This window comes from Phoxinus phoxinus (assembly GCF_949152265.1).
Source record: "Phoxinus phoxinus genome assembly, chromosome: 23".
NCBI classification, from domain to species: domain Eukaryota; kingdom Metazoa; phylum Chordata; class Actinopteri; order Cypriniformes; family Leuciscidae; genus Phoxinus; species Phoxinus phoxinus.
The window spans coordinates 3,439,727-3,456,981 of record NC_136898.1 but is presented as its reverse complement, the minus strand read 5'-3'; the positions used below and the strand labels follow the sequence as shown (position 1 = coordinate 3,456,981).

Below are 17,255 nucleotides of genomic sequence, written 5' to 3'. Positions count from 1 at the left end.
TGTTGTTCTTTACATTCCAAATTGTCATTCTGAGTATAAAAAAGCACATCAAAAACATTAATTTCCATCATACACTTCAGTTTTCTATTAATAAAGGTTTCTAAATCTTTCCAAAATAATCTTGAGTAAATACAGTGAAAAAACAGATGCAAAATTGTTTCTTTTTCTATTGCACAAAATTCACAAGTATATGAAATATTTAGTTTAAATCTTTCCAAAACATGCTTAGCAGGATAAATTCTGTGAAGTATTTTGTAAGACACTTCTTTAATTTTGTTATTGACACAAAACTTACTTGGCAATTTCCATGCTTTACCCCAAGAGATATATCCAAATAAAGAAGACCAAAAGAATCTTGCTGCAGGAAAAGACACAGAACCAAGAGCATTCCTTATAATCTTATTGCTACATTTTTGTTTTAAAGGGGTCATGACATGGGTTTTTTTTATTTTATTATTATGTTCCCTTAGGTGCAATTATAGTATTACTATAGTTGTTTTTACAAAAAACTTTTAAAATGTAGTGATTTATGACCTTTTCCCACCCTGTTTCTCATCCTCAGAGTCAAACAGTCTGTTTTGGGGGTGTTTCCCCTTTAAGAGTTCAGTGTTAACGCCCACTGTTATGATTGGCTAACGTCAGTGCCTATGCATTATTATTAACGCCCCCAGCCAGAACATTGCGGATTCAGCGTATTTAAAAAGTAGTTTAAAGTTTTAAATACATTACTTACAGTTTGCGTCGTCGTTGTTGAGGCCAGAATAGTCGACACGGACTTATCTTTGAGCAACAGCAAAGCCAGCATCATTTTGGGATTTGTTCTTCAGAACAAACGCTTAAATTAACACTGCCGTGACTGAGAGACGTCCGCAAAAAATAAAGTGCATCCATTTTTCCCTGACGACTGGATCTTTCGCAGCGTATTCACAGATGTTGTTTGTCCACAGCCAGGAACAGCACATCTGTGGCATCGTAATTTCCCTGTACACAGACCCACTCGCTGTCCGTCGACTGAACACTTGTGAGGCGCGCAGCGCGCGGGCGCGACAATGATACGAAATGAGCGTAGTGGTCTTGCGCTTAAAGCGTAGTTGTCTTGTGCTGGAGGCGGTCTATATGCAAACGCTGGTACGTCACTTCGTACCGTGACGTCACTTCTTACCATGGATCCAGAACGAGCTGTATTTAGAGCTTGATTAAATAAATGATTCGTTTATAATGGGGAGGACGTCTTAAGCTATGAAACTTGCAGGACGTTTTAATGGTATAAAGACCTCTTATATACCAAAAGATCAAGGCAAATTTGGTTTCTCATGTCATGACCCCTTTAAAACATTAACATTATCGATGAAAATCTTACTACAAAGATTATCCATGTTGATTTCCACTGACTCAGCATTTTTTAAGAGTAACATCACACTCTTTGGGATCGCGTCAAGAACAATGGCAAATTCTCTTGGTTTAACTGGTAACTTAAATTTTTGTAGAAATTCAGTATATGATAACATATATCCATTTGAATTAATCAATTGTCCTACGAGTATAATCCCTTCATTGAACCAAGTATGATAGAATAGTGATTTGTTTTTGAATAGTATGTCTTTGTTATTCCATATGAAATAGTTGTGTGGTGAAAAATTGTGTTTATATGCCAATTTCCATGCTAGCAGGGCTTGTCTGTGAAAATTGGCCAATTTTACAGGAATTTTGTCAGCAGAAAAGTTACATTTCAACAAAAAATCTATGCCTCCAAGAGTATTAAATATATAATTAGGAAATACGTTCCAAAGACTTTCTCTATTATTCAAAAACTCTATCAACCATTTAATTTTGAAAGTGTCATTAAGTGTGCTATAATCTAAGACCTCAAGTCCTCCTTGCTCTTTGGTGTTACATATTATCTCCTTTTTTAAATAATGTGGCTTTTTCCTCCATATGAAGTCATAAAGTATCTTATCTAAATCTTTAATCACCTTAGGAGGCACATCTAATGATAAAGATGTATATACTGATCTAGATATACCTTCCGCCTTTGATAATAATACCCTCCCGAATATTGATATATCCCTCATTAACCACAAATTAAATTTCTTTTTTGTTTTCTCAATAATTGGTTCAAAATTTAGCTGACTTCTCTGTTTTTCATTTTTACAAATTACTACACCTAAATATGTTAATTGGTGTTTAACTGGGATGTTTTCTATTTCTGTATAGGAGCAATCTTTGAGGGGAAACAATACAGATTTATCACAATTCATTTTAAGGCCTGATACAGCAGTAAATGCCTCAATACAGCTAATTATTTTTGGTATCTCAAATTTGTTTTTTAAAAAAATTGCAGTGTCATCAGCAAACTGGCTAAGTTTAAATTCTACATCTAAAGCTGTGATACCATTATACTGATTTCTTTTGACATGCATTGCCAAAACCTGGGTGACTAACAAAAATAAGGAAGGAGAGAGAGGGCATCCTTGCCTGATGCCACGATGAATATCAAACCTTTGTGAAGTACCATGAGCAAGTTTGACAGAACTATTACAACCATTGTACAATGTTTTAACTGCTTTCAAAAAAACATCTCCAAAACCTAACAATTTAATAACTTTGAAAATAAAATCATGATTCACCGTATCAAATGCTTTATAAAAATCAATAAATAAAATAAAACTATCATCATTAATAAATTGATTATAATCTATCATGTCTAAGATTAGTCTAATATTATTCCTAATATAACGGCCTTGCATAAACCCAGACTGCTCCATATCAATTATTTTATCTAAACCTTGTTTAATTCTCCTAGCAAAAATCATTGCAAACAACTTACTGTCATTATTGAGCAAACTAATAGGCCTCCAATTTTCTATGAGTAACTTGTCCTTGTTAGGTTTGGGGATCAGTGTTATAACCCCTTGTTTTAATGAAGCAGGCAATTCACCTTTTTCTATAGCTTCTACAAATACTAATAATAAAAAGGGTGAAAGTTCTTTGGAAAAAGTCTTGTAAAACTCTCCTGTTAGTCCATCATTGCCTGGAGATTTGTTATTCTTAAGCAAGTTAATGCACTCTCTCAACTCCTCAATATCTATTTCTTTATCACACACATTTTGGATGTTCTGATCAATTTTTTTGGTATCATTCATAAAGCTATTTAAAAAAATATCAATGTTGGAAGTATCCATTGTAGAAGAATACAAATTACTAAAAAACTGAGCAACATATTTTGAAATATCTAAAGAATTATCTACTATTTTGTTGTTAATCATTAATTTTGAAACTGAGGCAAAATCACTGTTTCTTTTTTCGAGGCCAAAAAAATATTTTGTATTTTTTTCCCCTTTTTCTAACCATTTAAGTCGAGATCGAATAAATGCTCCTTTTGCTTTATCCTCATAGATATTATCTAGTTCAGTATGCAATAAATTTAGTTGTTTTAAATCCAAATCATTCAAGGTTTCTTTCCTCTGTTTATTCAAATTTAATATTTCCTCAATAATTGAATTTTCCTTCCTTTTTTTATGTTTTGCTTCCAATTTTCCTTGATTAATAGATGCCGTTCTGATATCAAACTTCATTAATTCCCAATACTTTCCATACGTATTTTCTATAGCTGCAATTGTCCTATATTTTTCAATAATATGTTGTATTTTTTTCTTTAGGCATTCATTTTCAAGCAATTTATTGTTTAATTTCCAGTAACTATACGTTTTTTTAACTGATTTATTGTGCCCCATATTTATTTTTAGGATTATTCCTTTATGATCTGTCATTATGCAAGGTTCTATGAGTACAGAGGTCACACTATTACTTAAATCATTAGACACTAACCAATAGTCAATACGAGAATGAAGAGATGAGTCCTTATTACTCCACGTATATTCCTCCCTGCCTGGATCACCTCATTGCTTAACTGGCTACTCTGCTGTCTCAGACGATTACATCACTTCCTGTTGGCCACCGTAACTTCTGTTGGGTGCAATTCGCAACCTCACCACTAGATGCCGCTAAAAATGACACACTGCACCTTTAAAGTATGAATGCAAAATGAGCTTATATAGTCCAAAAAATTGAATGAAATGGTTAAATAGTGACCGCTCAAATATCAATTGAAACATTGTATTAATTGTAGCCCATTGCTTTGTTTTTATTCCCCACCTAGTATTTCAAGAAATTCATTTTACTTTTGATAAACATGATGATAACTCATTTACTCGTATCAGTGATGTATAAAAAACTGTTTTGTTTTATATAAAGATGGTCATATGATCTTATAAATCATGGACGTCAGATTATATCTGGTTAATGCCATTGCCATGCATAACCAAAAACGGTGAAAATCCAAGAAGATGAAGCAGTTGTTTGTGTTGTTCCTGCAGGTTCAGACTTTCTTCAGTTCACTAGCGCAGGATCAGGGCTCTGGGCTCCGCAGCATCCAACAGGCCCTGGAGAGAATCCAGCAGAACATCCTCTGGATGGACAGCAACGTCCCACTGCTGAAAGCCTGGCTGGACATGCAGTCTGTCCAGGATTGAGTCCTGACAACCCTAGAGACTTTTGTGTGTGTGTGTGTGTGTGTGTGTGTGTGTGTGTGTGTGTAGATTCACCTTTACAAGGGCCTTCACACTGGAAGTGTATCTGAATCTGTTCTGATATCATGATGTTAATCATCAACATTTGAATTGGCTGTAATAAAATATGTCTAAAGATGTGAAATGTTCACGCAAAATATCAACTTAATTTAAGTAGATATGCACTGATTATTTTATTTTTTTACAGAAACACCAAAACTGAAATGAAAGTTTTCATTTATCCAAATAAAATGAAACTATAAAAGAAGTCTAATTGATAATCAGTTAATCAAAGTTAATAATCAACACTCAAATAAAAATACTAGTATTTATGAGGGCTGGGCATTGACACAAATTTCACAATTTGATTTAGATTCACAAGCTTGCAATTAAATTAAAGTTCTATTCGATATCGATTATTATTATTATTAATCTGGGTATGCATCAGGTACAATACATGTCAATTATTCTCAAGGGAAAAAAATATCTCAACTAATGTTGTAAAATAGGGAACACGTCAGTTGGGACATTACCATAATATTAAAGGTTAAAATTAACTGATTTCTGTACAAATTTTAAAATTGAACACAAGGCAGTTTTTATAATAACAACATTGATAACTTTTTAATGAAATAATTTTTGCTTCTAATCCCAAAATAATTGTTTAATTATAAATGTTTAAACGCCTGGAATAAACACTGGTTTTCAGGACAGATTTACTCCTCTATAGTTATTTTTTCAAGTTGACCATCGAGATCTGGACGCTGAAAGGCTTTTCTGAGGTAAATAACGTTACGTGGCGTCCTCCCCAGGAATAAACTTTTGTGTACATTATATTTTAGTGAATTTCTCTGACACCATTCATGTCAGTTTAAGTCTGGATGTCCTGTAAAGAGCACATGCAGGGCTTTTCAGAGATGCCAAATGTCTAGAAGTTTCATATTCATATTTTTGTGACTAATTTTCAAATTGTTTGTAATAAAATCAACATCTCAGGAAAATGTTATGTAGATTGATTCATGCATGTAGAGGACACAAGGACTCATATCATGATTATCAGGCATTTTGGGAGACACAAGTGAACAGGGAAAGAAATTATAGATCAATATTCCTATGAAATATGAGATATTCTTGTAAAAATATTCCCAATGATTACTCCCATTATTACACATCTTTTTTCATGTTGTTGCCCCAAGAACACATTAATATGAAAATTAGATGCAGTGTATCTAATTACCAGTGTTCTGGCATTGCATAGTATGGGAATGAGATTTATGGCCATGTTTACATTTCATAAAGTAAAATGGTATATCAAATCATTGTTATATCTTTCATAACATATTTGAGAATCATATTTAAAGTTTGGTTAAACAAAGCTTGAGCCTGAAAATTGATTGCTGAATGAAAATTTTTTATTTTTATTTTTATTAAATCAACTGGTGTCCTAAGAGAACATAGCATAACATAGGAATAAAAGAACTTTTCCCCCCAAAAAATGTCTTTATTCCATTTGTTTCTTATGCTCCAAACTATGCAATGACATTTAATAAACAAACAACAACAAAAAACACTAAATTCACAAAACTTTTTTTTCTGGTTCTCAAGACGATAGGCTATTGTTTACAATTTGTATTGCCGTTGAAACTGGTTGAGTGACTACACAACACGGATTTTAATAAGTTGTGTATCTTCCAACATGCCTTTTATTCATCCATGTTTATTTCGTGCTTTAAATAGTAAAGAAGATATTAACATCTTGTGAAAATGGCATTTTACCACCCTTTAAATAGCAAAGAGATTTGATCACGTGCCGCTTGAACTGAGACGCGGCCAAAATGGTAGGCCTATTTATTGTTTGAATTTGAAATCTGTTGTTTCATATCATAAGTAACGAAGTTATATAGTTATTGTGATTTTTGGATGGTATGCGTGCAACCACATGTGTTTGTTTGCTCATTAACTGAGATCTGCTTACCAGTTTATCAAAATGAAGACAGATCGGTATCGTCCACACAGCTCATGTTCATTTTTGGCCAAATATTTCCCCCTTGCTGAAATTTCGGTGCATTACTAAATTAAATTGACAAATTCAAGACTTTGTTTTGTAGTCTAAAATGAAAGAAACTGGTTTTAACAACATTTTGTGGATTTATTGACGTCCTTTCAAAATCAACACACACTTAGGCCTACTGGTAAATGTATACAGTCAAATGTATTATCAAAAAAAATGATTTTATTTAAAAGTTTTTAAAAAATGAAAGGAAAAAAAAAAATCAAAGGGTTAAACGTTTAAATGACATATTTACATACCAGCATGTAAAAAGTTCTTAAAAATGGCATAAATACAGCTTAACAGACTAATTGTTACATGTGTAACCTTACCGAACTTATCACAGCTTGATTAAGTACGAACAAAAACAGTTATCAAGAGTTCAGACCACCCACCTGGAAAATCATTTGGCACACTTACCTCTGAATAACTATTAAAAACACACACTACAACAAACACTGTTGCACTGAAACAACAAGTTCATGTTAAATCTGTAACAGCGAATCAGGCATTTGGAACAAAGAAACTACAACAAACAAATGAGGATTTAGACATTAGACAACATGATATTACAACTGGTGCATGAAGGATCCTGGGAAAATATTGCATTGAGCAGTACGCCTCAGAATACCTTTAATATTTACATGCATCATCAATCAAAAGTCCAGAAAGCAACACAGCCTAGCTCATGATTGGGAATGAGCCACACGTCTGGACACACACACACACACACACACACAACACTCTCCTCTCTCAGCATCTTCAGCATCTGCGGTCATAATCGCTGACCATCTTCTTGATGTGGCTCAGTTTGGCCTTCAGGTGCTTGCACCTCTTCTTCTTCACCTGGTACTCTCCGCTCTGCAGAGACAGTGGGAAACGTCAGATAACACCCGGTGTTGCCAGATTAGAAATGTCGAAGTATCGTACCAAAACCTCAAAAATATCGTTTTTTTGAGAAAAATTATCGTACAGGAACCAAACGCATAAAATATAGCAATTTTCCAACAATTTTATTTTCCAAATAATTTTACAGCCAATTTAAACAAGCTGTGTAATACGCTCACACTAACTGGAGGAAGTCTGGCTACTTAACTTTTTTTTGCCAAAGTGCAAAAGATGCTGACAGTCCACATTTTGAACTAGACCATAATTAAACTATCTTCGCCCCTCCACTGTCCTCACCTTCCCTTTCTGAACTCAATTTTTAGCATGTTACTGCTTCGTTTTGTTAAACTGATCTAAACTGAACGGTCTTCGGCAAAACTGTAGTGTAGTGTTGATGTGTGGGCAGCGGACAGCGGGGCGACACCATGTGGTGCCAGTGTGTGTGTGTGTATAATAGCTACGTGCGAGCCTGCAAAATGATTCAGGATCAGAGAGAGAAGCGGTAGGATGTGTGTCTGGACGAACGACTGAAAACTCTGAAATTATCGTACATTATGTGATTTTTTTCATTATTGATCGTACATAGGTCAAAATTATCGTACAAATACGATAATTATCGTACATCTGGCAACCAGCACTGTCGCCGGAGTCTGTGGGAAAAGCAGGACTCAGCTCTTTCTTACCCTCTTTTTGTCCTTGAGCGCGTTGTACTCTTCCATGGCGTCCTGTTTCAAGAGAACCACTGAAGTCAGTTTCTTTTTCCCATGTTAACGTTGGTTATTTACACATAATACAGTGTAACTGACGGGAACATGCAACTTTAAGGCAAACAAGTCATGCTCATATTCAGTCTTTTTTTGCCAATAAAATAATAATAATGCTAAATAATAATAATACACCAATTTAGAAAAAAATTGTCAATCTTATTTTTAAATTGTAGGCTATTTTAATTTACACAATCATATTAAAATTAGCATAATGGCAATACAATAAATAATTGTATTAATATTATTGAAAATGTTATATAATATTTTCAATAACTTTAATTATACATATATAATCCTATATTAAATTGACAGTCATATTGAAATAAGCAAAATGACTACAGAATATTATTACTTATTGAAATAGTTGTATTAATAATAATATACCAATATAGTTATTAATATAAATATACCATTTATTATATAAAATATATTAATTTTACAGATCATAATCTTTCAAATGAGCACAATGACAGTACATTAAATTATTATTATTTCAATAATTTTATTAATTATAAATATGTATTATATAAAATATAATAATTTAATTCAATCATTAAAATTAAATATTATATTAAATTAAATATAACATGCGTACATATATATTTTTGTATATTATTGTAATATAATTACTATATATATATATATATATATATATATATATATATATATATGTATATATATATATATATAATGTATAGTAATTATATTATATAGTAATAATAGTGTTTTAGCACTTATTAATTCTTAGAAATTATCAACATTGAATCTAGAAGACTTTTCATACCATAAACTGAAGACTATTATTTTAAATTAAATGTATAATTTAAATTGACATTTAAATGTTCATATCATAATCCTATTTCTTGTACTGTGTTTATGCTAATTTGAATAATGCTTGTATTGTAGCATATATTAATTGCCAGTAACGAGAGTTGTGTACCAGGAACTGAGGACTGCCGTCCTGCAGATCGTCCAGCTCTCGGTCCACATCAGCCAGACGCTTGTTGACCTGGTCCAGTTCTGCCTGCAGTTCCTTGTACTCCTGATGGTCTTTATCAAACATGTGCTTGTAATCTTCTCTCCCTTGATTATTAACAATGAGAGGGAATTCACTGCGGAAACAAAAGCAGAGCACGTTCAGAGCGCATCTTACACGGTGAGCTCAGAGCGGATAATGGCAGCAGAACCGCACCTGAAGAAGTCCTCGTCGTCCAGCTCGTCTCCAGAGGAGGCGTAGTCCGTGTCCCGGTCCCGCGCGTCAGCGGTGCGAGGGTGTCCGGCGCGACGTTTCTTGGGCCGTCCTGTAGAACTGCTAATCTCAGACCCGCTGCTCATCGGGACTGAACTCCGGACCGGCAGTTCATGCCGAATCTCCCTGAACACACACACACACACACACGAGCAGCTATGAGCTAATGATGAAGACGCTTAGAAGTTTATCTATGCATCATGTCATGTCAAGTCACATTTATTTATATAGTGCTTTATACAAGACGGTTTCAAAGCAGCTGCACAGTAATAAACAGGAAAATAACAGTGTCAATGTTGCAAAGTTCATTAATTGTGAAACAAACTCAATTTCAGCTCAAATACAGCTCTACAGAAGACTTATTTTTAATAAGAATTTTTATTAAATTCAGTTCAATAACAATGTGAATGTTCATTACTTATGAATCAAACTTTGTTAAACTTTACTCAAAGTTTTGTTCTCATCTAATAGTTTCAGTGCAGGCAAATTGATAATACTGAAGTGTGTGTGTGTGTGTGTGTGTGTGAGTGTATTTCACTCACTGCATCATCTTTTTACTCTTTTAACTCCTTTTATAACCGGTTAAATTTTTCCTTGGTTTTATTTTATGATTATTTTAATTCCTTTCGGCGCAAAGCACTTTGAATTGCCATAGTGTATGAAATGTGCTTGACCAATAAATAATGCAAACATAAAGACATTTGCTGTGTCATAACCACAATGCATTGTTTTCATTCCTCCACGGAGTCGTCATTGTATCTACTATCAGCAAAGCACTTCAAGAGATTAAGTCTAGAGAGTGGAGGAATTTATCACGCTGACTGCGGACATTCGTCTCAAACACATCGTCTCCAGAAATGACTCGAAGCTGAAGGAACACTGAAACGAGGAAGTGAAGGAACGAGAAAACTTCCCTTGTATTGCACAACGTCTGACAAATCTTTATTTAGCGCACCTGCACAACCTGTACTGTAACTGTTCATTTACTTCATCAGTTCAGTTTCTATCACACACACAACACATTTTATTTGTGAACTGATGTTCAGCTGTTCTTCGTCTGCTTATTTTCAGGTCATCAGACGATAAACACGGATTAAACCCGCACCCCATCATGTTTTCAGGCCGTTTGAAGTTTGAAGTGAGTGAGCCGTTTCTTTTTTAATTAGTCTTCCGATTAACGCACAAAAACAAGAGTCCGGATTTATCGCACGAACCGATCATATCCGATCAGCGCGATGGAGGCATTTCTTCCTCTCATTCATTCTCAATTACCCCCATCAAACCCAGCGCACGCTTTAGGGCGTCTGTTAAAACTCAATGGGCTCAGGGGAGGCCAGACAAGAGAGACGCGGCGTCCCGCTGTAACTTCACCTGCAGGTGTCGCTGTTGGACAGTGTTACGTCACTAAAAACATATATACATATATCAGGTTATAAACTGGCAAGGAAAGAAGAAATTCATGGATGAGAAGGTTTTACTAATTATAATATTAAGTAATATTATTAATTAATAATAATAATAATTAGTTAAACTGTTTAGTTTATCATGTAATAGTAATGTTAATTAATAATACTTATTAAAATTATTATGTAATTAGCTCTATATAATAATAATAAATTATGTTTTTCAGAATACACTACCATTCAAAAGTTTGGGGTCAATAAGATTTTTTCTCAAAAGAAATGAATACTTTTCACAATACTATTGAGCAATGATATTGATCAAAAGTGATAGTAAAAGACCTTTATTTATTTATTTATTTATCTGAAATATTTCCATTTCAGATAAATGAAATAAATGAAGCAGCATATATTTTCAGAAATATTTTCAATATTTATAATAATCATAAATGTTTCTTGAGCATTAAATTATCATATTAGAATGATTTCTGAAGGGTCATGTGACACTGAAGACTGTAATGATGCCGAAAATTAAACTTTGATCACAGAAATTAAATTTTATCATATATTCACATATAAAAGAGTTACTTTAAAATGTAATAATATTCAACGATATTACAGTTTGTACTGTATTTTAGATCAAGTAAATGCAGCCTTTGAGCAGAAGAGACTTCTTTCAAAATCATAAAAAAAAAAATTACCGACTCCAAACATTTTAATTGTAGTGTAGATCCACCGACTGAACAAACAGATCAACGCTTTCAACAACAATGCCCTAAAATCGGATTTGAAAAACAGGTTGAAATCAGAAGCAGTGTTTAAAGCCGCACGGCGTACTCACACAGGACTGTCACTGGGGGGAGGTTTGTCATAACTGTCGTCATCGAGATCATTCCTAGATCCTCCGTACTTTACGGGATAATCAGCCAGCAGCGGCTCTGGGACTCCGTTCACATCATTTACCTGAGAGAGATTGGTTTGAATCGAGACATTATTTACAATCATGACAATTATTTCCCCCATCCCCCAAATTCTCATTATTATAATGTGAATATAAAATAAATACAAATACTAAATTAAATAAAAACGACAATGCAAAATAAGATAATTATAATTATATATATATATATATATATATATATATATATATATATATATATATATTACACACAGTAGTGGTCAAAAGTGATGTCCGGAGGGGATATTTGTTTTTAATGACACTACAAGTTCGATTAAACCCGCAAAATATGAGGAATATATATATATATATATATATATATATATATATATATATATATATATATATATATATATATATATATATATATATATATATTTTTTTTTTTTTATATGAGGGTAGAACAAAACACTAAACTTGGTTCACGTATTTATCTGACAAAATTATTTGGTAAAAAAGCTATAGGTTTTATTTTACTATGGAAAAAAAAATGCACAGGAAAACAAAAAGTTCAAAAGGAAAAAGCTCACATTGACTACAACATAATCAGTTATTAATATTTAGTTGTTTCTCTCTTGTTTTTGCATGCGTTCATAACTTCCTTGTATGACAGCCTCTGGCAAAAAATGATGTCTGCACAATTCGGCGTGTTTTATTGCATTTTTATCACAAATAAAACAATTGACTTCAAGCACAACTACACAATATTTTTTATAATATTTGGATAAAGGGTGAATATGTTAATTTTTCTAGCCCAGACATCACTTTTGCCGGACATGCATACATTTTATTTGATATATATATATATATATATATATATATGTATACACACACACACGTACGTACACCCACAGTACGCACACCCACAACAACAAAAACTATCATGATTATCATATCATGTTTAATTACTATTGCACAATACAAATTGCACTATTTTCCACCCATTGCAGTAATCAGTAATACGACTTTATTTATATCATCAGGGCGATGCGCTTGTGTCATCAAGTTATCATTTCTGGACAGTTTTTGTGAGATTCACTCAAATGGATTCTTTGGTGCAAACGGCACACGCGTTTCAACACGTCTATCCTGAGGGATTCAACGAATACACACAGAACATCTGGAAAAGACTTCTGCAGTTTGAATCATATATCCTAGAATCACAGCCCGATTTAACGTGAACAACAGCAATTTCTTTTGCTCCACATTGGTTTGAGTTTCTGGTTGAACCGGTCCAGCCCGCCCTGAGCAAATGATCCTGACAACGGAGCTCCAATATAAAATCCTGACAAAGCAAAACTCTTTTCATGTCAAATTAAGAGTCAACATTCACCTTTTAATAAAAACCCATCATAAAACATCAGATTTAAAACATTTATACATCTATATGCACACACACAAGAAAAGCAAAACAATATTTATCCACTTAACATTCACAAAAATGGCCCAAAATCAAAGGACGAAGGCAATAAATAAAAGATAAAGAAAACGAGGGCTCTCTTTAGCAGCATTAAGATATCTAGCACATATATGCCAGTGAAACTGTCACAACAAACCACACCCAGAAACCAACTGTGAGCGCTGCTCTCCCCCAACCACACACACACACACACACACACACACAAACAGGTCTTTCCACCTAACCACACAGGCCGCCTATATTCAAAACCAGACTGACATCTAAGTATGTCACTACCAGAAATAAACCGGTTTGTGCTGCGAGGACACTGGAGGAAGTTAAAGAGCTCTTTGTTTGGCAACAGAAATGAGCACAGGTGTAGAATTAACATTGATATACTCCATCAAGAGTAGAATAGACCTTCTGCATGGAAAAGACCAAATTATAGTCTTTCAAGTCACAATAGACGACTTGGAGTTGTAGGAAAAAGGCTTGTAGCCGAGTGATCCTTACAACACTAAAAATCACAAACAACCTTTAATTAAAATGGAGAACTCGCGGTCTAAGATCTTCTGACATAGAACATTACATTAATCTTCCACACTGAAAAAACAGCGTAGTATTAACTTACTTTTCTTTTAGAAATTGCTAGTAAATTTCAAATGCTTACAAAGAAATGAAAAGTAACGCATTTAATTAAACATTAAATTCTATAGAAAGACTGACATTGTTTTCTTGTAAAACGTACTGCAATAATCTTGCTTTACAACTTTGAAAAATAAGTTTTTACAGTGTATGTTTGTGATAACTAGATACAGATTTTGAAACATGTTTTGAAATGAAAAGCAATTTCTAGCCAATTTAATACTTATAATTTTTATTTATCATTAATTTGAATTCATTTAAACTATTTATTCTGTATTTGTAATTTATATGTGTGTGTGTGTGTGTGTGTGTGTGTGTGTGTGTGTGTGTGTGTGTGTGTGTGTGTGTGTGTGTGTGTGTGTGTGAATAAAAATAAATAATATATATATACACATCATATTTTTTTATTATTATAAGAATTTCCATGACACTTCCAGGGCTGTTATTTGTTAAGATAAAAAATAATTGTATGATTTTTTATTTATAATTTATATAATTTGTTCATTTTGTATCTGTAATTTATAAGAATTTTGTGACTTTTCCAGGGCTGGAGATCACAATTTCCCTGATATTTCCCTGGTTTTTCCTTCTTGAGAAGAAGTCAGAGCCCAGTAATATCACATGCGTCTCCTCTAGAGTTTCACAAGAGATGTCTCAAACTCCGCTACAATTTGCCAATTTACAAATGTCCACAATCAAACCTCAAAATGAACGTGCAAACATTCCTCATCAAACGATCTGATCTGCTATCCACACTCATTTAATATCTCTATACTCTTACTCTATGACAAATATTGACTTTTTTTTCACCCAAGGTGTGACTAAATAATACTTTAAAGGGATAGTTCACCCAAAAATGAAAATTATGTAATAATTTATTCACCCTTAAGTCGTTCCAAACCTGTATGAATGTCTTTCTTCTGCTGAACACAAAAGATATTTGGGTAACCAAACAGTTGACGGACCCCAATGACTTCCATCCAGAGTGTAGCAAGAAAATTACTATGAAGTCAATGGTCTCCATCAACTGTTTGGTTACACACATTCTTCAAAATATCTTCTTTTGTGTAAATGACGACATTTTTCAATTCCAGGTGAGCCATCACTTTAATGAAACGTAATTGCACTGATTCTCCTGAAGAATGAAGACCGTACTCACCCAACCCTCCACATCCGGCTGTGAGTTTTGGTCTTGGATTACTTTCACATGGCGCCATAGGATGTTCTCCTTCCCATGATAATTGATCCTTTGACGGGTTTTAATGGCAAAAACCATGATGATAATGAGGGCCGCGGTGACAATAAAGCCCAAAACAAGAGCGATTGCCTGGATGAGAGACAGAAAGAGGACACTACTTTGATTAAATATGTCCATTTACACAGTAAAAAAATAACTTACTAATTTACTAGTACTAGTGAAAATGGTTTCTACACCTATTTTTTGTCTGTGTGCAACGCTGTGCTCACCTCCTGAGGATCCACGACGCAGTAGTGATACAGATATTGATTCACGAACCCACCCGTCATTGGCTGCTGGTAAGCGGCACACATGGCGTACACTTGATTGTACTGAACAGATCCGGAAGACTGCGCCATTGGGTAAACCGTCACCAGGTAGACGATGGTGGCAACCAACATGAGAAAGGCCAGGATGGCGCTGACGATGATGACGGCCAGGTAAAACTTCCTGCCCTGGGACACTTTCTTATGCGAGATGACCATGATGAAGATGACGAGCAGAACGATGAAGGTGATGATGGCCATAGCGATCATGAAACCCTTCCCTTGCCTGGGGTCATTCTGAGATCCTAGGATCCCATAACCGTATCCTCCTCCTCCTCCATAGCCACCGGCGCCGCCATAAGAGCTGCCGCCATAGCCTCCATAAGAACTTCCTCCGTATCCTCCTCCGTATCCTCCGAATCCCGCCGCTCCAGCATCCGTGTCCCAGGCCAGAGTGGAGGCCACGCACACGAAGATGCCCACGCTGAGGATGACCGACAGCACACACATGATCTTTATGATGCCCGGCGGAGACGTCCAGCGGTAGAAATGCTGGAACTCATCGTCGGGGTAGTACGAGTACGCGGGCTGAGACCGCGCGCCAACATTACTGCAGAGAAGATGTTGAAAACGCATTCGGTTTATGGACACAACAATGCATTTCGACCAATATTCTTCTGTTATGACCAACGGTCCAACACTCTTAATTGCTGGGTTGTTTCAACCCATGTTTGGGTCAAAAAATCCCAAACATTGTTTTTTAGAGTTAATAATCTAGATAGATAGATAGAACGATAGATAGATAGATAGAACGACATAGATAGAACGATAGATAGATAGCTTAAAAACAAAGACATTAGATTATATATATAGAGAGAGAGACATTAGATATATAGACATTACATTAGATATATGGACAATCATATAATTTTGGTTACCAGCTATGGCAAAAAATAATTAGGTGATATTGGCATTCTCAGTACTCTTGAAAATAGTTACAACACTGGCTTAATCAGACTGATGCTTGGGGAAAAGTTAATAGGCTATAATTGCCGATAACAAAATGGTCACAGGAATATGGGACACATGCTCCCAATAATTTGAACAACGATACATTGAGGACTTTATTTATTTATTTCCAAAACCAAAGGTCATGGGTATATTTTTTTTTAAAATATGTAGGCATATACATAAACCCATGTAGCCTAACTTAATCCAGAGAAACTCTGAGGCGAAACTCAACACTTACTATCCATTCTCAGTATGATAATCATAGGGCGGAGGACTCCCGTTCGGCTTCGAAGACATTCTGAAAATATATAAATAAATAAAAAAAACATGAATTTTAATGAATACATTGAGAGCATAAAACTAATATAAACTATAGGCCTATACACCTCATTTTAATATTGTCAACTAAACCGCAATCGGCATTATGACTGAAAGGAAAACAATTAAAACTACCATTAGTGTAAAACTCCCCGAACACAGTAGGCTATACAAATATAATATTCTCATTTTTAATAAAAAAAAAACAATGTGGAGAACGACAGATTCGGAGACTTTTCACCAACAAATGAGGCGGAAACGCGATTGAGTTGTTTCTGAAGTAAAATGTAACGACTGTCGGCATGAATTATCTTATAATTAACGCAGATTGGCTTATAAAAGTTGATATATACGATTCTGATTATTGTACGGCTTATATTATGAACTATTTATTGCAGTTTCACTCTCACCTGTTTGTGTTCTCGCGCACTGATGTTCCGTATGTGTCACTGTTCAGGTGAGACAAACAACCTGTCCTTAAAATGATTAAACCCCTCCC

General features: G+C 34.4%; 2 protein-coding genes across 6 annotated transcripts in view; one reads left to right on the top strand and one right to left on the bottom strand.

Annotated features, from left to right (window-relative positions):
* The window catches only part of erap1a (endoplasmic reticulum aminopeptidase 1a), a 26,699-nt gene extending 20,586 nt beyond the window's left edge, over positions 1–6,113 (top strand). For all 5 annotated transcript variants that reach the window (XM_079600591.1, XM_079600590.1, XM_079600589.1 and 2 more), the window contains one exon: positions 4,377–6,113. In XM_079600591.1, the coding sequence (XP_079456717.1) occupies positions 4,377–4,532 (156 nt within the window). In that variant the 3' untranslated portion in view covers positions 4,533–6,113. The remainder of the gene's footprint in view (positions 1–4,376) is intronic.
* Positions 5,965–17,255, bottom strand: oclna (occludin a). The gene is made up of 9 exons (XM_079600599.1): positions 17,167–17,255; positions 16,677–16,736; positions 15,392–16,037; positions 15,084–15,251; positions 11,764–11,885; positions 9,466–9,648; positions 9,214–9,385; positions 8,190–8,231; positions 5,965–7,479 (listed from the first exon to the last, which is right to left on the bottom strand). Exons 2-9 carry the CDS (start codon positions 16,733–16,735, stop codon positions 7,381–7,383), a joined length of 1,491 nt encoding a protein of 496 aa, XP_079456725.1. The 5' UTR covers position 16,736; positions 17,167–17,255; the 3' UTR covers positions 5,965–7,380.

Bases quoted from the DNA above. Each gene is read 5' to 3' on its own strand.
- oclna (XM_079600599.1), bottom strand. From the start codon at position 16,735: ATGTCTTCGAAGCCGAACGGGAGTCCTCCGCCCTATGATTATCATACT. The intron at 9,649-11,763 runs GTGAGTACGCCG...GTGTGTGTTCAG, and splicing joins CCCCCCAGTGACAGTCCTGT to GGAGATTCGGCATGAACTGC. The intron at 9,386-9,465 runs GTGCGGTTCTGC...TTGTTTCCGCAG, and splicing joins GACGACGAGGACTTCTTCAG to TGAATTCCCTCTCATTGTTA.